This window comes from Macaca thibetana, chromosome 9, assembly GCF_024542745.1.
Source record: "Macaca thibetana thibetana isolate TM-01 chromosome 9, ASM2454274v1, whole genome shotgun sequence".
In the NCBI taxonomy this organism is placed as follows: Eukaryota; Metazoa; Chordata; class Mammalia; order Primates; family Cercopithecidae; genus Macaca; species Macaca thibetana.
Genome location: NC_065586.1, coordinates 63,620,403 through 63,645,135, shown reverse-complemented (window position 1 = coordinate 63,645,135; position 24,733 = coordinate 63,620,403). Strand labels below are relative to the sequence as shown.

At 51.2% G+C, this 24,733-nt stretch overlaps 1 protein-coding gene across 1 annotated transcript in view; it reads left to right on the top strand.

Moving 5' to 3' along the window:
* Positions 1–24,733, top strand: part of LOC126962259 (uncharacterized) — a 71,305-nt gene that overhangs the window by 17,446 nt on the left and 29,126 nt on the right. Inside the window, exon 2 of the mRNA XM_050803130.1 lies at positions 3,093–3,162. Within this exon, the coding sequence (XP_050659087.1) occupies positions 3,093–3,162 (70 nt within the window). The remainder of the gene's footprint in view (positions 1–3,092; positions 3,163–24,733) is intronic.

Below are 24,733 nucleotides of genomic sequence, written 5' to 3'. Positions count from 1 at the left end.
TGAAAGTCACATGGAGGTCTGCCTTAGGTTGGGTTCCCAAGGGAACAGTCTCCAAAGTGGAGGTCTATGAGTAGATGACTTACTTATTTGACTTATTGGCATCAACATAGGAGGGGGAGTGAGGGAAGTAGAGTTGGGCAGAGGAGGGGCTGAACTGTGATACAGTCATGACAGAGGCCCCAGCTGGTCCTGTGGGAGCTCCATAGCTGGGGTGGCCCTAGAGTCAGTCCAAATTGAGGCGGAGGGGCCAGGTCTGTGTTCCTCCCATTTATCAGTAATTAAATATGGATTGCCTTTGGGGGACGGTATGACCCTGATCAAGGCTGCTTCCTTGGGCTAAGAGCAGCTCCCAGAAAGCGGCTCAGCCATCAGCAGCCAACACTCCCAACAGCTAAACCACTGGTCTAATCCTGGGAGACTGGACAGCCCACCACAGCACCCACAAGCTGTGGTGCTTTATGGCTGTCAACAAGCCCGGAACCAGTGGCAGGGATCCATGTTACACATTCAAAATCTCTGCCCCTGCCTTAATGACCTGCCTTCCTGCCCCCCACATTCCTATCCCCTGTCCTCACTCAGATCACTCCAGCCACACTTCGCCCCTTCCTGTTCCTCAGATGCTCCATGCACAATCCTGTCTCTGGGCCTTCGCCTCTGCTGTTCCCTCTGCCTGGAACACACTTCCTCCAGATACCAAAGGATTCATTTTCTTACTTCCTCCAGGTACTACATGACTCATTTTCTTACTTTCCTCTGGGTCTTTGCTCAAAGTCCCCTCAAAGAGAGACCTTCCCTGATCCCCTGGTATGAAAAGACCACCTTCCATCACTCTCTGTCCCCTTGCCTTACTTCATTTTTCTCCCAGCATTTATCACTGCCTTTTACATATTTTTTGTTTTTCTATTGATTTTTTCTTCCACGAGAAGTTATGCCCCTCTAGGGGTGTGACCCATGGGGATGGAGCAGGGGTGCCACCCACTCATGCCAGAAGCTCTGTCTCCAGCCCAACCCTGTGATGGCAGCTTGCTCAGTGCTGCTGCTGAGTGGGTGACAACTCCGATGGTTACAACCTTTAGCCAAAATGCTGCTGACTCCTCTGGTCTTGGCTTGTCAGTCATTGACTGGTTTTATCCTTGAGCAGACCTGTGTCATGCACCTTCTGGGTGCCAGGCCCCCAGGTGATTGGTGGGGAGGGATGTGGAGGCGGGTTCATGCAGTCCCTTACAGGAAAGCAGCATTCATGAGCCAGGCTCAGAGCTGGGCACCAGAGGGGCTATGAGCAGGCTTTGTCCTGGGGGCTCATTTGTTGGCCCCGCGGCTGCTCTGTGCCCACCTGTAGCTTGGCTTCAACATCCGTCCACCTAATTGTTACTCAGCCTCCCCTTTCTAAGTGAGGGTCCCCACTTTGTGGTGTTTCCCTTCTTCTGGTTGCCTTGATCTTGACCCCCTTCTGCTCTCAGAGCCCCCCCTCCATCTGTCACTGTGTTCCCTCCCCAGGCATTTGCACTCACCTTCCTCCAGCAGGTGGAGCGGGCTTTGTGCCAGGAGGCCAGAGTTCACACCTCAGATCCTCTACATCCTGACTGTATGACCCTCAGCAAATCACTCCGCTTGCTCTGAATCCTTGTGAAAGTTTCTGACCTTCCCTCTCCACCCCCAAACCAGAGGTGATATCACCCTTATGACACCTCTCATATTACTTTCTTCACCTCTCTTGTGGCCCACACTGAGTGGCAAAATTGCACAGTAGTGAGGAAGCAAATAGCTCTGGCTGTCATCCTAACTGGTCAACATTGTCAGGGTGGGGACTACAGCACATCACGTGCAGTCAGTCCTGGCCAGCCAGAGCACAGGCTTCATGTGGCCAGATCTCTGTTAGTTTTTCAAGAGAAATTACAAATGCAGATTTGCACATGAAACCACTCACTTCAAAATATTGGCAATAAATTCAATAATAATAACGATTTAAAGCTCACTGTGGGAACCAAATAAAATACATTGAAAGTCCTATTTGACCCTAGGGCTACCAGCTTCCTATGGCTTCATGAGCATCAGAGTGTGGGTTTGAATCCCAGCTCTGTTCCTTACTTCAACCTTGACCTTGGCCAGGTGCAGTCTCCACTCTGTGCTTCAAGTCCCTCACCTGTGAAATGAATATGGTAATAGCTAACATTCATTGAGAACTTCCTGGGTATCAGGTGCCATTCTTTCTATGCATTAATCTTTCTAACTTCACAGTAATCCAATGAAGTGAGGACTCTTATTAGCCCAGAGTCTGAGAACTGTGGTTAGTCCAGTCAGCCTGGCTCTAGAGGTGTCCCTGTTAACTGCTAGTCTGGCCAACTTTGTTGCAAGGATCCAGTAAGAGTCCTTACGAGACCCTTGTTACATTGCCTGTGCAGCATAAGCCTGCAGAGTTGACACACAGGGGCATTCTGCATGCATGGTCATTATGCATGCTCCTCTCCACTTGCCATCATGAACATGACAACTCCTTGAGGGTTGGGATATTCTACCTCTTTGATGCTCCCACCTCTTTGGAGCCTTCCAGGTTGGCTCAGTAATTTGAAGGGAAGTGAGGAAGATATTTGGCAGAGGGGTGCAGAGAGCCTTGCCATCCCCCTACTCCTGTACCCCTGCCCAGTCTGCAAATGCTAGCTTTGTAAGGGACACCAGAAGAACAGAAGGCACTGTCCCTGCCCAGGGGTCCATCAGGAGCCCAGTCCAAGGCAGGAAACTATTAGCAGAGAGCTGAGAAAAGCATGTCATTGTACACATGAGCGTGAGGTGCGGGAAGATGCAACTGGTTTATAGGGTCCTGTGTTTGGGGTTAATTTCTTTAAGAGTGCTCCAAAGACATCAGACATTGTGATTACCAGGATGGGCTTTCTTGTCTCCTTTTTATTACCCAGTTGTACGGTGGCCAGTGGAAGGCCATTAACTGCCTGTCTTTGATCCAGGAAGAGTTCTGCCAGCTCCCCCTATGTGACCCCTTTCCCCTCTTGCTGCCCTCCTCGTCAGCCCACAGCCGCTTTCCAGGGCTTGGTGTCTACGAGCTCCTGGTGATTCCTCTTGTCTGTCTCCTTGTACAGAAATGGAAGCTCCACTCAAGGAGGCGCCGGGAGGCCCCAAAGACATCTCCAGGATGTAACTGCCCGCCAGGTAAGCAGCCCTGCAAACAGGTGACAGTGGGTGTTCCCAGGACTGAGACCAGAGGTTCTTCCTGGTGGCCATGCTCTAGCCTCACCTCACTCAGGCCATCACTTTTCATTTGAAAGACAGGAGTGACAGTATCTGTGGCTGCCTTCCATCTACTCACTGATTGGCCTGCCTGCCCGGCATCCATCTGTCCACCCACCATTCATTTGTTCATAGAGTCTTTTATGGGCCTGACACTCTTTGAACTAGGTTGTGGGGAAGTCAGATAAGATGATGGGCATGGCTCTTTCGAAAGTTATGAAGTGCTATGCAGCGTCAAAGGGACCATCAGCCCCCCAAGGGGCGGCACCTTGCTTGCTGTATTCATCATTGTGTCCCCAGCTTCCCAGGTATGCAAAAATGTTTGTTACCTGAATGAATGACCCCATAATTGTAAGACCTTATTTTCTATAGCTAGCTGGATTAGGGCAATGCATGTTCACTATATGGCTTCTAGGCTACATGCAACACACACGTGCTTACATGCAAGGAATGAAGGCACAAGCCAAAGGTTGCAAGACAAGGCTGTGTAATACAGTGAACTGGTCTAATCTAGAACAAAAACCTGCTTTTGCCACTTACTAGCTCTGTGTGGGCAGACCCCTGACCTGGCTATTCTAGCACTTTCCTCTGTATCCTTGGGCCTGCTCCTCAACTATGTCTATTCATCTGTGTAACAGCTATGTACTAAGGACCTGCTGGGCACCATGCAGTGTGTTGGATTCAAGTGCATTGTCCACCGTGAATGCAAATGATAAGTTACAGCTTATGAGAACTTTTCTAGGTGCCTGTTACTTTTCTAGGTGCCTGTTATTGTTAAGCCATGAGAATAACAGATGAGGAAGTTTCACTATTTCCTTGAGGAAGTAGAATGGGCTGTACCTCTTTGGGGGTGGGGAAGGAAGGCCTAAAGAAGAGCTGGGGAAGACAAGGTATCACATTTAAGTAATGGCAGAGAGTTCTGGTCTGCTACCGGCCTCTGCCAGCTCAGCGTGTGGCCTCCTCGATATCCATGGTGGCAGGTGGCATTTGCAGGGTGCTCACTAGGCTCTCTGGCAGGCCTTCCTCTGGCCCCAGAAGCCAAGGGGCTCAAGTAACCCTCATCAAGGTCCCCAAGCCAGGGAAGAGAGGCCGACAGATGTTAAGCATATGGGAAACGAGGGACCGCATTTGCTGGAGAGTGAATGGGCTGTGGTGGGAGTCACAGTTACAGGATGCTGCCCTGGGAGACAAGGAGACTGTGAAACGATTCAGCTGGACCCGGTGAGAAAAGGGTCGTCTGGGTTAATTAAAAGGGTGTCCAGAAGCCCTGGGAAGCTCCCTCCCTCCCTCTGGGCCCTGAAGATTGGGCCCGGGGGTCTGGGAAAGCTTTCGGGAGAGGAATGCCAAGATTAATGAGATGGGGTGGAGGTGAGGGTTGGGTGATGGGGCCTGGGCAGAGAGACCGTTTGCATCAGGGCTGTGGGGCAGCCCATGTTTCCAAGGATCGTGTCTGTTGCCCTTATAACTCTTGGACAATGACAACCGATTTTTGCTCAGCATATAGAATGCTGGTTAAGGGCAGGATATTTGGAGCCACAGAAGATGTAGGTTTGAATTCCATTTCCAACATGGACCAGGCTTATAACCTTCAGAGAGTTATTTAACCTCTTTGTGCCTCAGTTGCCTTGTCTGAAAACAGGGACAATAGACACTGGCAAGGTAGAGATTCCTCGAGATAATCCTGGAAACTACTTAGCATCTTCTCTGATTCCTAGTAAGCACGATTATTGTTATTTTCTCAACTGCCTCTCGCACTTCAAAGATGCAGAGAAATCCTTATCAAATGCCATGTCCTAGTGTTGGGGGCACATTTGTGACCAGGCAGAGGCTTGCCTTTCTCCCTTCGTTGCCTCACTGGGGAAAGCACATCAGTTATCTGGTGACCTTCAAGTGTCCTGTCCATCATCAGAGTGGGTGGCTCTCAATAGGTTTCAAAATTGTGCTTCAGAAAGTCGGGCTCAGGTAGTCCTGGGAGGCTGGGAGCTGGGGAGGAATGTGGCAGGAGGGGCAAGGACTTGGAAGAGCACTTCTCTTCTCCCTGCCTTCTGGGAGTCTGTGCGGAACCCATAGGTCCTGGGCGGTGAGAAGACCATGAAGCAGCTCAGAGGGTCGGGGGAGGAGGAAACGCCATGGGGAGAAGAAAGGGCTTGACACTGGTCCTCAGCAGGGACTGAGTTGGCCAGGCGTGGAGGGAGAGTGAGCAGGGGCTCCTGGGAGAGATACCTCTGCATGTTGAGAATTTCTCAGAAGGCAGTTTGACCCAAAGCATACACCAGAGCCAGTGGGCAACACCCGAAGAATTTAAACAGAAGGCCCCAAACTCAGGCAAAATCGGACAGAACTAAGATGCTCTTCCAGCCTTTTGTAACTGAGGAAGGGAAGGACTGGAATGGCCACACGGAAGCATCTCACGTCATGGAATCACAGCGAAATCTCCTAGGATGGGCTGGGTCCTGCTGGGTCCCCTGCCCTGCCTCTCTCTGACCTGAGGCTTCTCATGCCTTGGTATGGTAACTTTCTCAACACCAAACCCAACCTATTATAAATAATAGCAGTTACTGCCGCTGTGTCCCACTTGAGCACCTACTATGTGCCAGGCACAGGACTGAGCACTTCATGTGCATCGGTAACCCTCCTCAAAATACTAAAAGTAGGTAGAAGGGAGTTCAGTTCTGACACTCTGGCATGTTTGAACATCCTCAAATTTGCAAAGAGAACATCACTGTCGTTCTTGCCCTTACATCATGCATTTCTGATTATTTCCTGATGGTTGGAGTTTATAAACCACTTTAAGGCTCCTGATCCTCACAGAAGGACTCATACAATTGTCAAGTGCCACATACAAATTCAAAGCTTGATTCACTTGTGTTTTGCCAGCACCTAATACTGTACCCCATACATAGTAGATGCTCTGTGAATGCTCAATAAATGAGCATCAGTAGTCATTGCTGATGACTGGCTGCTTCCTGGTGTTCTCCCTCTGCCATCAGATTGGTTTCAGACACCTTATTCCCCACCCCACCCCACATCTTGCCTGATGCTGAATTCACTGCTATTGGGACAAAACAAACACACTCTTCCTGGCCACTGTGGTTGCTGAGATGGAAGCCTGGATCCTCAAACCGGTGCCTGCCCTCTGTGGCCAGCTAGGCCAAGCCGGAGTCCTGTGGTGGGTGTGTTCTTCCTTGTGGCAGCCTTGGGTCCCTGGGCGGCACCCAGAAGGCCTGGGACACATAATCATGGGCAGAAAACCTGCCTCTTTCCCTTTCTATCTGACCTTGCCAGCATCCTCCTGGGATCCTCCCAGTCCAAAAATAGCCATCTACTGGCTAAGATCTGGCTGTATCCTGCTTCTGGGCTGCATGCGCTGTTTGCCAAGGGAGTGATGGGCTTGCAGGCCTGAGAGGGATGCCAAAGGTCAACCCTCAGTTAGGAGGGTCATGGCTGCTAGAAGTTCAGAGGAATAGGTGTGGGCCATTTGCAAAGCATATGGCCTGGTGGGACAGAAGAAGGGTCTTGGGAACAGATATACCTACCGTGAGACTTCCTAGGCCACTTGAGAAAAATACAAAGACCAAGGAAACTTTCCCATTCTCTGTCCCTTTTCCTATTAACAAAGGAGGAGCAGGACATTATAGGTCTAGCCAGCAAGGAAGCAGCTACTTCAGGCCCGCCGCGCTGGGGCTGGGTGGGGCTGGCCTCTGTCAAGTCCAGGGTGGGGCAGGCAGTGTGAAGGATGACACGTTTTTGCACCCAGAGGGAAGAATGGCTGGCTCAGCTGCTAAAGGAAATCACTTCGCTGTCTGAGCCTCATCTCCAAGGGAAAGGGTAGGCCAGAGTCATACCCTGAATGCCAGGCCAAAGGGCTTGGACTGCAGCAGTGGTGGCATGGGGGTGATGTGGTCAGGCTTGTGCACTAGCGCCACGACCAGCACTGCAGAGAGGATGGATGAAAGCAGAGAAGTCGCCTTCAGCCAGCCTAATGGGAGAGGCCACAGCTGCCTTCCGGGTCAGTGTGCTGGTGAGGGGTGCATGAAGTGCCCAGGAGCCAAAGGAGCTGGGGGCTCTGGGAAAACTTCCCCGAGGAGTGGCCTTGGAGGTTGTTCATAAGGATCAAATAAGCAAGTGGGAAGGCGTATCCTTAGGGCATCATAGACTCCCTATGGCGTCCGCATAGACATCATAACAAGAGACCCCCAAATACAAGGACTTAGACAAGGCGGAGGTGGAGGTCTTCCTTCCCTAGCAGGCCAGGGCTGAGAGCTGGCTCTGCTGTGTTGATCTTGTGGCATCCTCCTCTGGCAGGTGCTTCGGTTCTCGCCACCCCATGACCAGCACGAAAGGGGAAGGGGACAAGTGGAGTATGTGCTCAAACCCTCAAGAGCCAAACTTGAAAAAAGAGACACCGATCACTTCTGCTCCCATCCCATTGGCCAGAACTTAGTCATGTGGTTACCCCCAGGTTCAAGGGAGGCCAGGCAATATTTTTTTGTGGGTGGCAGTATGCCCAGATAGAACTTTATTACAATGGTGGGTGGGAGAACAGATATCGAAGAACAACTAGCATACTGCGCAGAGGACATTCCAGGCTGGCTGAGGGACTGTCATGGACAAATACTCTGAGGAGCGAGATAAAGGCAGTAAGTTTGGGAATGACATGCAGTTGAAGAAATCTGGAGCACAGAGCAGTAACGAGAAATGAGGGTGGGAGGAGATGTCAAGACTGCAAAGGGCCAGGCTGAGGCTGCCCGGCTCTGTCTGTCCAGTAGGAGGCAAATGATTTCATCCAGAGGGTGATTGATTGGTAATGGCTGACTGATTGACTGGGGAACTGTGCTGAGTCAACTTCTGAGGCTGTATCCAGGTTCAGCAGAAAATGTGGTAATCGCTTATTGATGTCTGCTCTGCATGCAGGAGTGGTGGAGAGCATTGCCTCTGCCCTGGCTGTGCTATTTTCACAGGACATGATGTGGGTGATGTGGCATCAGAGAAGGTTTGGGAAGCAGGGATGTCACCTGATCCAATTTGTATTCTAGAACAATAACTAGCAATGATGTGGAGGCTGGCCTGGAGGGGAGAGCAGCCCCTTCCAGCAACGAAAGTCTGCAATCCTATACATAGGGCTTTATTTTCTTATGAGCTGCTATTTACATTCAGGTTGTAATGGCCTCTCCAGCCTCGGTTGTTTTTCCATAGCTGGTGAGAGCTGATGCCCACACATCCTGAACCCTACTCTTTGGCTAGCCTTGCCCTATTTTCCCTGGCACCAGACTTTGCCCCCAATAGCCTCATGACATTTACATGGGCAGGACCTGTAGCCAGAGCTTTGGTCACAAACCAGGCTCCTCTTACCTCCCCTGTGCTGCAGCAGAGCAGATCCATAGCCCCCCTTCTTTGTGGTCCTTCTTATTTCAGACTTGGCTTATTTCAGATCTCAGGAATCTGCAGACCAAAGCGTCCTTTGTTTCCATCAATGAAGAAAAGATTCAAGAGTTGATGGTTATTTTAGGGAGAATATTTAAACTAAAGATATGCTGTTTCAGGTAGCTCTAAAATTCTGCTTTACATGCAAATAATTGATGGGCTACTTCGGGGTCATTCTTGCTGTTTCTTAAAGCAGATCCCCTGGGGCTAGCCTCCTAAGAGACCCTACTGTTTGATTGCTGTTATCGTCAATATTCAGACTCCCCCTTGTTCTGCTGCAGCCAGAGGGGTGTGCTTTCCCCTGCGATGTTAGCCTCAGTCCTCCCCACCCCCATCTCTTCCTCCTGACTTTGCAGCCCCGCCACATGTCCCATCTGGCCTCCCAGACACCCAGGTGCAAACCCACAATAGCAACATCAGTGCCCCCTTCACCTTCATCCACTGCACTCCATCAGCCAGGTTCTGTCAACTCCACTCCTTTGCTCAAAAACCATCCATGGCTCCCCAGTGCTCATACCCCCCATCCCAAAGATAAACCCATTTTGGCTCTCTAGCCTGATCTCTGACCAGTCTTCTGCTGTCCTCCTTTTCTTTCAGTAAAACTGGGCTGCTCCCCTGCCGGACCCTACAGTGTCCCACTTGCACACATCAACTCATGCTATTCTGGTATCTTTGTTCTCAGTTTCTACCTGGTGAACTCTTGACTCCTCCATGTAAGCTACATCATCCCTGCAGCTCCTTCCATCCTCTCCTCCCCACTTGGCCTTGGCCGTGAGTTCTGCTATCTGATGAGTAGGTTAACATAATGCCTGGTGTATGCTCGATGTACAATCCAGGCAAAACCGCCTACTGGGACAAGTAATTTGTCCTAAAATGAGAAGTGCAAACAGACCAAGATGTACACACCTGCAGAGGTTTCTCCCTGGCTGCTAGCATTAATCATTCGCTTTAGACGGTGTAGGTGCTGGAGAGCAGCCTGCAATATGAGTCGCTTACACAGCGAGAGTAGCTTTTGTGGGTTTCTAGCCAGGGAGAGTCTTCCCACCTACAAATCACACTGGGCAGCTTCCTTGCCATCTCTGTCTGGATCCTCAAAGGGCCCACGATGAAAGCCAGCACCTTTCCCTGACCTGGCCCTTTCCAACATTCCTGACCTCTCCCAGCATCTAAGCCATGACCTGGGCATCAGGCTGAACACCACCATTTCCCTCACATCCCGTCAATCACCAAGTCTCATTCATCCCACTCTGTCAATTTCCTCCATCTCCACCGTCATCACCCTTGTTCAGGCTGCTGCCACCTCTCATCTTATTCGTTGCTCTGGCCCCCAACTCCTCCAAACGCTTCTTTACACAGAAGCCAGAATGGCTTTTTTAACATTGATACATAACTCCAGTTAACCAAAGCACTTCAATACTTTCCATCACTCTTAGGATAAAGCCGTAAATCCCTAACACAGCTTATTACTCACCCTGACCCCCATCACCATGATCCCTTCTGCATTCCCAGCAGGCCCCCTGGCAGCACTGGTGCTGCTGGTTGTCTGACCACATTTGGAGTGACAGACCATGGCTGAAGGGAGCCCTGGCCAATAGAAATCAGCCAATCCATAAAGCTTAGACTCTTGGCTCCAAATGAAGGCCCTTCCTTCGCCGTTGTAGCCCCGTTTCAGGCAACTGGCCTGCTCCACAAGGAAGGTTGGCCGTCACCTTGGAGAGATCCCTGGGTTTAAGGAGCACCCCCCACCCCTCACAGCCATAGCTCTCTATGCCCCTCATGGGGTAGAGGGTCAGGTAACTGGCATGGGTGATGCCAAAATGACCACAGCTGCTGGGAGACCAGGTGCTGCGCGGCTGCTAAAATGCTCCACCATCTGCCCCTGGAAGAGCCTTTTCTCTCAAGGCCCTCTGGCTCTGGGTTTCAGAAATGCCTGGGGAATTCTCCAAAGTTCATTTCTTCCCCATTTCCTCCCAAAAGCACTTGCAGATCCCCAGCCCTCCTGGACGCTGCTGATAATGTGTTTCTCCTAGATCCGCTCTGATAACGCTGGGGTGGTCGGCTGAGATTTGTAGGGAAATAAAAATAAGGAAATGGAGGGTTCCGGAAAGGCCAGAAGAGCCCTGGACTGGGAATCAGTCCCAGACCTTGAGGGACTCTGAGCAGACTGCTCTCCTCTCTCTGGGCTTTGGTTTCCTCGCTGATATAAAAAGGTGAATGACTGAAAAATCATTTGGCAGTATCTGGTAAAGATTCACGTCCAATAAAGCAGCTCCCTTCCTAGGCACTTCTGAGAGACACACTCATCTGTGCATAAAAGAAGAAGAGATGCTCGCTGCGACACTATTTGTAGTAAGAAAAAAGGAAAAGAGAAGAAAAGCCTAGATATTTGTCAGCAGGAGTGTGCAGAGATATGTTGTGCAGTATTAAATTGCAGTACTTTCATCAATGAAAATCCACACACAGTAAACAGGATACACAAGACCTTGAGATCCAGCAATTCCATGGCTGGATCTCCTCCTCTGGAGGGAAAAATAAGCAAATGACAAGAGAATATTTACAATATAAGTCATTTATTTAAAGTTAAAAACATAAAGACAATACAATACAATCTTCAATCACTATATGCATATATAGTGCACATAGTAAACATGTAAAGAAATGCATGGAAATGGTAAACATCAAATTCAGCAGGGAGGCGGGATTGGGTAGAGATTGGGGGGCTTAGGGAGGTTCGGTTCCATGGGTAGCTATTAGGCTGGGTGGTGGGTACACCAGGTTCAGTATACATTTTTTGTAATAACTTTATTGAGATGTAATTCACATATACAGTTGGTCAATTTAAAGTGTAAAATGTGAAGGTTTTTCATACATTCACAGAGTTGTGCAACCATCACCACAATCAGTTTTAGGACATTTTATCGTCCCCAAAAAGAAACCCCATTCCTTTTAGCAGCCATCCTTCATTTTTGCCCACCCTCCCACCCCTAGCCCCATGCAAGCGTTAATCTACTCTCCATCTTTATGAATTTTGCATAATGTTTTCAAGGTTTATCCGTGTTGTAGCATGTATCGTACTTCATTCCTTTTTATTGCCAAATAATACATTATATTGCTTTTAAACCTCTCTCAATGTCTGAAATATTTCAAGATAAAACATCTTTAAAGCATAGAGTTAATGAACGGATATTGTTGAATTAGGGGATGTTGAAGGAATCTTCATGCCTGCCTCCGTACCTAATTGGCAGTCTTCACCAGCAAGGATGTATCATTGCTCTGCTGCCTAAATCCCGTGTGTGTGCGCCCTTGGCCACCTGTGGGCTGGCAGCAATGGTTCCAACCCTGCCAGGACCCAGATCCAGGGGGTCAAGCCCTGCTCAGCTGGACTCCAACACCTGACCCCCTCTGTGGTGCTCTGAAGTGCCCTTTCTCTTCCTCTGCCCGTGGCCAGTGTCAGTTCCTCTGAGATGTCTCCCTTGAATCTCCCCGACACAGCTGGGGGCCCTTTTTCTCAGTTCCTAGAGCTAGAAAACTAACTCACCATGGGGTGGCTATTTGGTCCCCTGGTGAGAGAGCAGCAGCCAGGCTTACAGCCCTGCAAGCTCCTTAAGTTTCTGAGCATCAGTCCTCACCCCAGTAAAATGAAGATGTTGGTGCTTGCCTGATAGACTGGAGGTGGTAGGGAGATAAGTTATGTATGAAATTTTTCAGGGGTGGTGAAGGATTTGCTTTTATGCCTCTGACCCGCTCATTGGACAGGAAGACTGTCCTGGGCATGAGCTGTGCTGTCTGCAGGAAGGAACAATGGACTGGCTTCAGGAGTTGCAATACCCACTGCCCTGGGAGAGGCAGGCTAACCCGGCAGTTACAGGTGTGGGCTCTGAACTCCAAGTAAATCCCAGTAGTCCCAGTTCCACTCCTTGTTAGTCATGGTACTGTGGATGGGTTACTCTTTTGACCTCATGTAAAATGGGAATAACAGCACCTACCTTATCGGGCTGATGGGCTCAATGTGGGGCCTGACACACACTTGGCTGGAAATGATTGTTAGTTGCCATGATGATGATGATGATGACATGAGTGGAAAAGGGCTTTGGGTGACATGGGGCTGTAAGGAGAGATCATAGCCTTTGCCCAGTTGCATTCAGTCATGTGAGGTCCCGAAGGCAATGCCATGCTTGCCACTGAATGCAAGGAGGTAATGTGGCATGGCTGCTCAAAGTGTTGGCTTACTCCTACTTCCCTGTCTGCCCTGTGGAAGGCTAGGCCCTTCCAACACTACGAAAAATGCTGGATGTCCTATTTATGAGACACTGTGCTAAGGCACGGCAAGAGATGGGTGAAAGGTATACCCGCCCTTAAGGATGTGATGTGGGATTTGTTGCAAGGTTAGAGGCCTTAGTTGGAATCCCAGCTCTGTCTAGCTCTCCAACACTACAAAAGCCACCTATCCTCTTGGAGTTTTCACTTGTTTAACTCTTACATGTAAATAAGGATCTTACAGAGTTATTGTGAAAGTTCTTGGTCAACCATGGAGATACAAATAGAGGATATTTGGCCGACCTCGTGGCACAATGGTAGTGCGTCTGACTCCAGATGGAGGATATTATGGGAGGGGAGTTGGACTGGTGCACAATCCAGTTATTTCGTGGAAGGTAGACCTTGTTGAGTGCTGTGGGATATAAACAAAGGGCTGTGGACAGTGCAGGGGAAGGGTGAATTACAAGTGCAGGTGACCATTGATTCTTTGGAGGGGACACTGGAACTTGCTGGTGATACTTAGTGTTGGAGGGCCTTGGAACCCCCAGTTTATGAAGAAGGATTCGCCCTCCTTCGCCCCACTCCATCCAACCACCATGCAGAGCAGGAGCTTCTGGAGAGCGGGACATGCCTTAAAGGCTGTGTTTGTGCCCCCTCTCCAGACAGAGTCGAGCATCCTCTCTCCGCATCCTGAGAGGGAATGGGCTACATTTGTAGCAGCTGTAGTTGGGGTGGAAGTGATTCTGGATTTTGCAGGAACTCCATTGTCCAAGGAACTCTCCAGGGAGAGTCAATAGGAGAACATGGGGCAGCTGCAAGTGCCTCGAAGGTAGACCACAGCATGCACTGCCTGGTCACCTCTCCCTGTCTGTCAGGCTGCCTGTCTCAGAGACGCCAGCAGAGGAGACCTGGGGAAGAAAGACACCATCCTGTTCCAGCTCCTGAGGGCGTCATTCACTCCTGCGATGATTCCACGTGTTTGTATCACATCCTCACCCATCAGAAGCCTTTCCCTTAGCACCTGCCCTGTGAGGGTGGAGACTGTGGCCAGAAGAGTTAAGTGAAGAAGGACTGCCCTTCTGGGCAGTTACAATAACTGGAAGTTACAATAACTGGATTGTGCACCCCCACCTCTCCGCTCCTCACCTCAGCCCAGGCCAGGAATCAGCAGCCAGACTTCTGGACTGGCTATGTGCTCTTTAGGGCTCCAGGATAAACATGGGCTACATCAACAAGCAGCCCAGGTCCACTTGTGGGTAGATGACTGCACTAGGCCCTGTGTTTAGTGCCGTGGGTTGCAAGATGATCAGGCACAGTTCCTCAGTCCAGGGCTGGGCAAGTGCTAAACGGAAGCATAGCCATCTCATTTGGAAAATGCAAGACAAGAAGTGACTACTCCTGAAGGGAGGAATCAGAAAAGGCTGCGTGGAAGAAGTGGCATTTGAAGGAATCCCTGAATGGCAAGTAAGGTTTCAGTAAATGAGAATGTACATAAGGACATTTTAAAACAATGAAACAGCACAATAAAGAATAGAGACCTGAACAACTGTGTTTTTTCCACACACACCTCCGCACCCCACACCCCACTTTGGGAAATGAGGAATCATCTGGAGTGGTTGTAGTAAGCTCACGTGGAGGGATGGAGTAGGAGGTACGGCTGGAAAGAAAAGTTGGGGGTTGGGGAGGCAGACTGTGGAGAGAGTTGGACACCAGCCCTCCATAATAGAAGGCCAGCTTCTATTCGGTGGGTAGCAGGAAACCACGGAAGTTTTCTCAGAGGGATGTGATGTATCCAGCTATGTATAGCTCAGTGTAGAGGGTGAATTAGGGGCAGGAGAGAAGCTGGGAATGGGCAGCAATCGCCTCTCTAAGGCAGCAGTCCCCAGTCTTTTTGGCACCAGGGGCCAGTTTTTCCATGTACAGGGATGGGGAGATGACTTCAGGATGAAATTGACCTCAGATCAGCAGGCATTAGTTCGATTCTCACAAGGAACATGCAACCTAGATCCCTCGCATGCACAGTCTGCAATAGGGTTTGTGCTCCCATGAGAATGTATTGCCACTGCTGACCTCCTGCTGTGAGGCCTGGTTCTTAACAGGTCACAGTCCAGTCCTGATCTATAGCCCAGCGCTTGGAGACCCCGCCCTAAGAGAAGACACAGAGCAGCAGAGGAAGCAGGTGGGGGGGTGACGAGAGTGAGGTTGCAGAGGTAACATTAGCAAGTTCTAGCTACCTACTAGGTGTGGGCCAAGGAGGGGTTGAGGCAATTATGAGCCTCTGAGCCCAGGTAACCAATAATAACCATGGCATATATTCGACAGATGACCTTGGACCTTGTGCTTTAAATACAATATCACTTACATTCTGATCAAGCAGCCTGTGATGTAAGGCTATGGTTATCTGCATTTCAAAAATGAAGAAACTGAGGCTCAGAGATGTTCAGGGGTTGCCTGAGGTCCGCGGCTAAGGGACAGAGGCAGGACTTGAACCCAGGACTTTGAATGCCAGCACCTTTGCCTTCCGGACAAGGCAGAGCAGAAGGGGGGTGGGTTGGAGAGGAAGGGTCAAAGTTCTGTTTGGGACAAGCTGGAGGTTGGGAGGTGGGGGATGCAGGATGCCTTGTGGAAGTGCTGAGGGCCCTGGAATGGCTCGTCTGGAGGGAGAGGGGTGAGAAGCCCATTCAGATCTTGTGGACTTAGAGAAGAAAGACCTTACCTGTAGCCATCGTCCAGGGACAATGCTCAGGGAAGATGCTTTACCGGTAGCCATGTGACACTGCTCACGGAAGAGAGAGAACAGGGTTGCATCTTGCTGGAGAGCTGGCCAGAAGCACCGAGGTGGGAGACTTTCTGCCCCAGGACATGCCCAGAGCCCAGGGCCCTCTGCCCCTTCACCCAGGACTCACGATCCTGCCCACAGCACCCATGGGTGCTGTGCAGCTTGTCCCAGGCTGCTGGGGGCAGAGGAGCTCCCTGCCCTAGACCCAGTGGAGGGTCCCTTGATCTTGCCACCACCAGCTCTGCCCTGAAGGAGAAGGTTCTGCTATAGTGATGCTAAAGGAATGCCCGATGTTCCTTTGGAGGAAAGGGGCAGCAAGCAGGAAGAGCCCACGACCTCTGCTTGGGCAGTTATAAGGGACTAGAAGGTGGGACATGCCAGACCCATGGATGCAGTCCCTGGCTCTTCCTCCTGGACCCATCCAGGCTGCCCACTCTCTCGATGTCTACCCCCACTCTTGTCATAACCCAGTCAGCCTCTCCCCTGTTACTCCCTGGCAAGTTCCTGTTCAGCCACTGAGGCGACTTGGGTGGCCCCTGCTGGCAGTGGCACTCTTGTCCCCACACACCTGGCCCTCTTCACTGCACCCTTCTACCAGCTGTCCAGGTTATGACTCACACTGCCCCATTCTCCTGATGAGGACCCTGAAGCTCAGAATTCTTTGCTTGAGGATATCTGGTTAGGCAGTGGCACGGTTGGGACTGGAAATAAGCTCTGAAACATCAGAAGGCAAATGCCCCCCAGGGACCTGAGTGCTACCCTGGAACACAGTAGGAAACCGAGGACTCGGCAGTGGCTGTGATGCTTGTCCAGGGAGCATGGAGTCAGATAAGGCTGGAGGACGTTAATTAGTAATGATAACAACAACATCTATTAAGGGCTTACTCTGTGCCGGGCACTGTGATAAGCACTTTATTGCATTGTCTCATTTGATCCTCATAATTACTTTATGTGGCAGGTACTATTATTATCTCCATTTCCACAGAAGACTGGGGCCCAAAGAGGTTCTGTAACGGGGCCAAGCCCACAGAGCTAGTGTGTGTTGAAGCCAGAATTTAAGTAGTCTGAGTCTGGGCAAACCAAAGCAGCAACAGAAGGTGCCCCCACCAACCCCTCACCATCTCTCTCACTCCCTCACTCGCCACCAAACAGTTCTTGAGCATTGGCTCTGTGCTGTGCCTGATCCTCAGGAGACAGAGAAGAGCTCACAGTCCAGGGAGGGGAACACACAGGTAATGCAGTGGCTGCTGCAGAGACCCAGGGCTCCGGTGGGGCCAGGCGGTGCCCAGTGTGGGCTACAGTCCTAGGGCTGCATCCTCTAGGATTCCAGCCCTGTGAGTCTGGCCCCAAGCAAGGCAGAGCCAAGGCAGGGACACAGGTCTAGAACCTGTGTGATGTGACGGTGGCTTGTGCAGCTGGCATTTGGCCCTGAGACATCAGATCTGGGGCTCAGAAGGAACTCCACGGCTCAGCTTCCTGGTGAGAGGCACCCCCGCCATGCAAAGGGGAGCTGGCTGTGCACATATAGGCAGGGGAGGGAGGGAAGGGTCAGAGCTCCAGTTGCTCGTTCTCTTTCCAGCTCACTTCACAAACTTACTTCCTCCCACCCCTCCAGCCTTTGCCACCTGTCTGTGTGGCAGGTACGCCAGGCAGGGCACAGTTGGAATGTCTCCAGTGGGCAAGGTGTGTGGCTGACGGAGCTGGAGATGGGCAAATCTGGGGCACACCGAGCTCCATCCTTGGCAGGCTGGCTCCTCAGCCTCGTGGAGACCTAGGGAGCCTCCTGGAACCTAGAACGAGGACCAAGCATGGGCAAAGTCTCCCTCAGTGCCTGCCTGCCTCTTTAAACCCCAACTGGGGAGGAAATGCCAGCCACAGAAAGATGCCCAGCAGGCGGTGGGGGTATAAGTGGATGCCAGCTCCCCACATAGTTATGTGAGCTGTCACGGGGTGACCTGGCATACCACGACAGGCTGGAGGGAGGGTGGGGCAGGTCCCAACCTCCCAGCGGCACCATGTACTGGGCAGCTGTGCTGTGTGTTTCCGAGACCTGCCTGTTCGTGGGCATGGAGGGGTCTCCATGCCAGGGCTCCGGCTCCAAGGCGCCCAGGGCACAAGATCTTTGACAGCCTGAATGTCCTCTTTGTTGTCCTGTAGGCTTAGAACCTGGATGTGAGTCCTTCTCAATGAAGAACTTACTTTCCCTCAGGGTGTTCGGGAATCTGGACAATGAGGGCCCATCTACATCCCATGGGGGACCTTACCAATGATTCTGGCTGGTGTCGGTTCTGATTGGTGGGTCTCTGTACAGTTCTAGTTCCAAATGCTTGACCACATCAGCTCCGGCTGTATCGTTCTTTGCCCATTGGCACTCAGAGGCACTGGTACGTCAGCCAACGCCACAAGCTCCTGACGCCTTCTGAGGCTGAGAGCTCCAGCCAAGCTGGGCACCTGGTTCCGGATTCATCTGTCCATTAGACAGCCTGTCCTTCCTGACAGGTGACACCACTGCTGTTCATTAAAAGAGAGCAAAAGATGCTGCCACATCCCTGAAACTGATTGGACCCCAAAGCCACCACCCACCACGCAACTATTTCTAGGGATGAAGTCAGATCCAGCCTCTTCTGCACTTACCCTGGGGCATTTTCCCCTTGCCTCTTCTCCTCGCTTCTGTGGAGGATGGCAGAATCCCTGGGGAGCTGGAAGTGGGCCTTGACCCTCCCTCTTCGTCATCCTCCATGCTGTCCCCCTTGTGGAGTGGCCCCCTAAGGCAGTGGGATCATGTTCCTGTGGAACAGCAAATCCTGCCAAATAAATAAATAAATGCAGAGAAGCAGCCAGATTTCATTATCCAAAGGAAGCTGAAGCTGGGGCAATTTCTGATGTTCATTTTAGTGACACTGTAGTGGGGCTGGATGTTCCTCAGAGAATTCGCCCGCTTTAAAAGCCCCTGTGATGTGACGAGCCACTTTCTCAATCTTGGGAAGCTCCAAGATCTCCCAGCCCTTCTCCATTGCCGTGGCCATCCTGGTCTTGTCACCCGGTGAGCACAGGAGGCCGGGGCCCTGTGGGTTGGTCGCCCCTGGACATTCCACCCATAGTGCCTTGTGCAGGGCAAGGTCTGCCCCTGCTCCAAGGCATCCAGGCAGCCCCTCCTCATGTGGCAAGGGGCCACAGGAGACAGCAGCAGCCGCAGCCTGGTGCCTTCCCGGTCCCACTTGTGTCCAAGCTGTACAGGCCTAGACAGGATCTGGTAGGAGCCTGGGCTTTAGAGACAGAGCCTGAGGCCGAGAGAAGGCAAGGGTTCTTCTAGGGTCACCCAGCCATTACTGGAAACACCTAGACTAACAAAGTGGCAGGATTATCTGCTGGCTGAGTTCTGGGATCCAACTGTGTTACAATGGGCAAGTGACTTGACCTCTCGGAGCCGCAGCTTTCTTACCTCTATCTGGGATGGGGATAATGACAACCTGTACCTCCATGCACCATCCTGAGATGAAGGAGATGTATGTAAAGCACATGGTACAGTACCTGGCATGGGGAGGAATTTAATCACTGGTATTGAACTGCTAGTAGTCAGCTTTCCTGAACCCCAGGCCAGGACTCTCTTGACCACACACCTTGCCCTTCCTCCTGAGCCTCTGAAACACCACTGCCCTGGGGACTGGCCCTTTCCAGAGGAATTTGTTCAGACAGGGGCTTCTCTAAGCTGCTTTTTGAATGCAGCAAATGCTGCTACCTCCACTAAGCCCCTGCTGTGTACAGAGCACCAGGCACGTGGGTATTACAGGCCTTTGTACAAGGGTTCAGATCCACCTTGGGAAATGGGGTGAGGCGTGCCTTCTGTGCACACTGTGTGGCCCTGAGTCTCTGGGCCTCAGCTCCCATTTCTGTAAAATGGGGCTGAGACAGCCTCACTGAGTAGCTCAGCGAAGCCAGTGAGTTCCCGTGTATGAAGCTCCACTGAAAGCTCGAGTGGACTGCTATCTGCTACACATGTGCCAATTGTTATTTTTGCATTTACACGATAATGGACAAGACCTTACCCTGTCTCTAGAAACCCATCCCCTGATTGGGCCTCTGAGCAGTGTCCACAGGAAATATTTCACCAGTTATATTCTGCAATCTGGATGTGTCAGCTGTGGTGTTTGGAGAATGCGATGGTCTTCGAAGCCTCCAGGGGAAATGTGACCCATTATTCATTCATTCATTCATTCATTCAACAAATACTTGTGGAGTGCTTGCCATATGCAGGGGCACCGAACTCTAGTGATATGAGGACCAGCTTGACAGAAGTCTTGACCTCTTCATGCTTCCAGTGTAATGAGAGAAATCAACAAAATAAGCACATAAAGAAATAACAAGAAAATATCCACCGATTATTATGAAGAAAATAAAGATAATTTTAAAGGATTTCCGCCCCCCACTTTACTGAGGTACAATTTACAATTAAAAACTGCATATATTTAAGGCTGACCATGTGATCTGGGGGATATTTTCGATAGGGCATGATGGGGGGCAGTGTTATCTGTGAGAAGGTGACATCTGAATGACAAGGGGAGCCTACCACACAGAGCTAACAGATGATTCTGAGCATGAGAAGTGCTGTGCCTGAACTTGTCATAGCATAAAGCATTAGAAGAGTGTCCATGAGATAAATTGATGAGATAATTAAATCAGAGGATGGGGAATGAGCATGCTGGTTAGCAGGAACAGCTGGTGCAAAATCCCCGAGGTCAGAATGAGTTTGGCGTGTCTGAAGAAGAGAAAGGTTAGAGTGGCCAGGTGAAATGAGTGACAGGGAGAGAGCAGAGAAAGAGCTCAGGGAGGGCACGAGCCAGTCCTGTGGTGCCTTGTGTGACTCTGGCCTGTGGCATTTGTACATTTCACCCTCAATGAGCCAGGAAGCCACGGGAAGGTTTTAGGAGGGGGAGCCACAGGCTCTGGGCTACATTTTCCAGTCCTCTTGGCACTGGCAGAGAATGGATTACAGAGGCAGAGTGGAGAGGAGCCAACAGGTGTCCTGGACAATTGTGGTGTCCAGGTGAGAGGCGGCGGTGACAGAGGAAATGGGGAGAGTGTGCAGACTTGGGGTATGTGCTAGAGGTGACTCTGGCAGGCCTTGCTGATGGGCTGGCTGTCAGGTGAAAGACGGAGAGAAGCCAGCCAGAGCTGAAGGCTTCTTGACTTGAGCTGTTGACTGGGTTGGGCTGTGAAGCCACCGGAGCTGGAGAATGCTTAGCCCAGGTGCTGGGGGTCAGGGGCAGGTTTCCTGGAGAGATGGGGACAGGGCTGGAGGGACAGACAGTGGCATTGAAGGAGCCTGGTGACTCAGGGACTCGGGGTCCTGTAAGTTGTGCGTCCCCCAGCGTGGAGTCCACTTGCTAGAGTGAACAGTTTGTTTAATTGCTGGTTCCCTTTCCACCTCACCAGCTCCTGCCCAGCTTAGGATCGAGAGGGGCTGGATGGAGGAGGCAGAGCCTGTGGCCTGTCTGCCTGGCTGAGGGGGGCCCTCTGGAGTCAGATGTCCTGAGTTCCCCTCCCCACCTCAGCAGCTTCGCAGTGCATTTCCTTGCTCACTAAATCCTGAAATACTAGGATGATGGGGCCCCCTTTGAAACTTGAGTGAGGTAAGTTTAGGACAAATTAAAGGAAGTCCTGCTTCTCACAGCAACTTAGGATCTCAGGGGACTCATTACCCTGAGAGGTGGTCCAGGCTGGGAATGTCATGGGATTCCTGAGGGATCCGGGTAAAAGAACAAAATGAGGGGCCCTCAAAGGCCCCTGAGAGGAAACCTGGGATCTGTGTGACCTTTAGGTTGACGTCAGGGAGGGAAACTGGTCTCTTGAGGCTTTTGCTGGCAACAGAGTCGGGAACCATCCTAATCCAATCCAGTGTTCCCCTGCCCTCTGGCTCTCAAACCCTGGGCGGCAGAGCTGGAAGCGGCCCCAGGCTCTGCCCCATCCAGTCCTTTTCCGTCACTCAGGAGAACACTCCTCTGTCTCCCCTCAGCCTGAAGCCCCGCAGTGGCGCCAGTGGTTTCACGACCACATCCAGCACGCCCCATTGGGCCCCGTCCCTCCCGACTGCCCCCGTCCCACCTCCCTGGACTCCCTGCAGCACAGCCAGCCTGGGGCTTAGGAGCAGAGCTCTCATCACTGGGCCTTCGCCCCTGCTCTTCCCTCTGCCAGGGGGATCTCCACCTTTGCCTGTTAACTCTCCCCTACCCTTCCGATTTGGCCTTAGTTGTAAACTCCTAGATAGTCATCCCTGATTCCCACCCCTGCCCCCACCTCCCCAATTTCAGGTCACCTGCCACAGCCAAAAGCTTCCTTAGAGCCAGCCTGGCCTCCAAGCATAAACCTATCCCGCTGTGTCATCGAGGACTAGTTTCACATCTGTCTCCCCTCTGTACAGTTAGCTCTGTGTCTTCCCAGCACCTGGCATGGAATAAATGCTCTTCAATAATAATCATTTAGGCCGGGCGCGGTGGCTCAAGCCTGTAATCCCAGCACTTTGGGAGGCCGAAACGGGCGGATCACGAGGTCGGGAGATCGAGACCATCCTGGCTAACACGGTGAAACCCCGTCTCTACTAAGAAATACAAAAAAAACACTAGCCGGGTGAGGTGGCAGGCGCCTGTAGTCCCAGCTACTCGGGAGGCTGAGGCAGGAGAATGGCATGAACCCGGGCAGCGGAGCTTGCAGTGAGCCAAGATCGCGCCACTGCACTCCAGCCTGGGCGACAAAGCGAGACTCTGCCTCAAAAAAAAAAAAAAAAAAAAAAAAAAAAAAAAAAAAAAAAAAAAAAAAAAAAAAAAAAAAAAAAAAAAAATAATCATTTAAGGTGTCAGGCTCAGAGAATGGAATTGCCATGCACAAAAACACAGCATCATTCATGTATCATTCAACACATATTATTGAGCACTCACTCCATGCCACGCCTTTACTAGGTGCTGGCAACCCAAGGGTGAGCAAGACGTGCCCCCTGCCCTCATGGAACTTACGGTTCAGTCAGGGAGGCAGCCTCCACCGATTGCCCCAGCAAATGTAAAATTGCAATAGCGATCAGCACCACCAAAAGGTAATGCAAGGTTTTATGAGAAACTAGAAAAAAATCCTCAGTCAGGGAGGCCTAGGGAGGCCTAGGGAGGTCTCTCTAAGGAAGCATCCTTGAGCAGAGAGATCTGGCAAGGGAGTAGCAATTGACCAGGTAAAGGGCAGGGAAAGTGTTCCAGGCAGAGGGAACAGCAAGGGCAGAGACCCTGCAGTGGGAAGGGAGGATGAGGAACTGAGGCAGGAGCAGTGTGGCCCGGCAGGGAGCTTCGGGGCAGAGACTGGTATGAGATGAGATTCAGTTGGAATATGCAGGGCTTTGCAGACCACGTTAAGGCTTTTGTCTATCCTAAGAGCAGTGGGGAACCACCAAAGAGTATTGAGCAGGGCCATGACCTAACTAGACTGGTATTATGAAAGCTCAGACCAGTTGATATGGTTTTGCTGTGTCCCCACTCAAATCTCATCTTGAATTGTAGCTCCCATAATTCCCACGTGTTGTGGGAGGGACCCGGTGGGAGATGATTGACTCATGGGGGTGGTTTCCCCCATACTGCTCTTGTGGTAGTGAATAAGTCTCATGAGATCTGATGCTTTTGTAAGGGGAAACCCGTTTCACTTGATTCTCATTTCCCTCTTGCCTGCCACCACATTAAGACGTGCCTTTCGCCTTCCATCAGGGTTGTGGGGCCTCCCCAGCCATGTAGAACTGTGAGTCCATTAAACCTCTTTTTCTTTATAAATTATTCAATCTCAGGTATGTCTTTATCAGCAGCGTAAAAACGGACCAATACACTGGCTTCTGTACAGAGCAGGAACAAGAACCGGGGGCTCCGACACTAAGCCCTTATAGGATGTCCATATTCTGTAGCCTCTGTAGCCCTACTCCCTACCCCAGGTCACTACATCTCCAAGGACCTCCCCTACTCCAAAGCATTGATCTGCCCATGCTCATTCTGGCACTGACATCATCCCCACCCAAAGGCGAGGGCTGGGCTTCAGTGCGAGCTTTCCTGGGCATTTGGTACAACTGTGCTCCATGAGGCTGTAGTGTACACTACACGCTTGTCTCCAGTAGCCAGGACAGGCTGTGCATGCCCAAATGCTGGCCTCAGTGTGCTGCCAGGGGCCATAGTCAGCACCAGTACCCACTGGATGAGGACTTTTTCACCCAGAGTTTGCTCCGTTGAAGAGCAGAGAGCCCAGCTCCCTGCCAAGCCTGCTGGGTTCCACTGTGTGAGGGTTTCCGACAGGGTCCCGGCAGTGGCCCAGCAGCAGCATTTATGCCAGAGCAGCAGCCTTTACATGCCTCGGGTCTACACTCGTGGAACTTGGTGTCAGGACCCAGTTAGGTTAATCCTCCAGGTTGCCTGGGCTGCAGAAACACAGTGAGAGTAAACTGTTTATGTTCTCCGGCTGCTGAGCCTGGGACTAAAGGCCTTCTGCAAAGAAATTATGGCTCTTAGGCTGTCAGTGCTGGAGCGGTGGCTATCTCTTCCGGCATCCACTGTCACAGCAGGAGAGGGGGCCCAGAGAGGTCAGATTCGCACCATGTCATGTTGCTCAAGTGGTCAGAAAATTCAGCTTCCACGTGGAGGCCGTGGGTCTACGTGATAGCTGGTGTGATAATGTTAAACTCTTACCCCTCCACCCACAGCCTTGGAGTGAGAAGAGGAGGAGGAGTTAAACGGTGAGAGTGCAAAATCTGGATTTCAGATCCCAGCAACCCTGGGTTCAAATCCTGCCTTTGTTACTTGTCAGCTGTGGCCCCTTGGGCAAATTTTTCAACCTCTAGGGTCTTTTTTCATCTACACTGCAGCTTTCATTATGACTGCCACTAACCACACGCGACTCTACATTTAAATTAATTCAAATTAAATAAAATTTAAAATGCAATTCATCAGGTACCCCAGCCATATTTCAAGTGTTACTGTGGCTAGTGGCTACTATATTGGACAGCACACACATAGAACAATT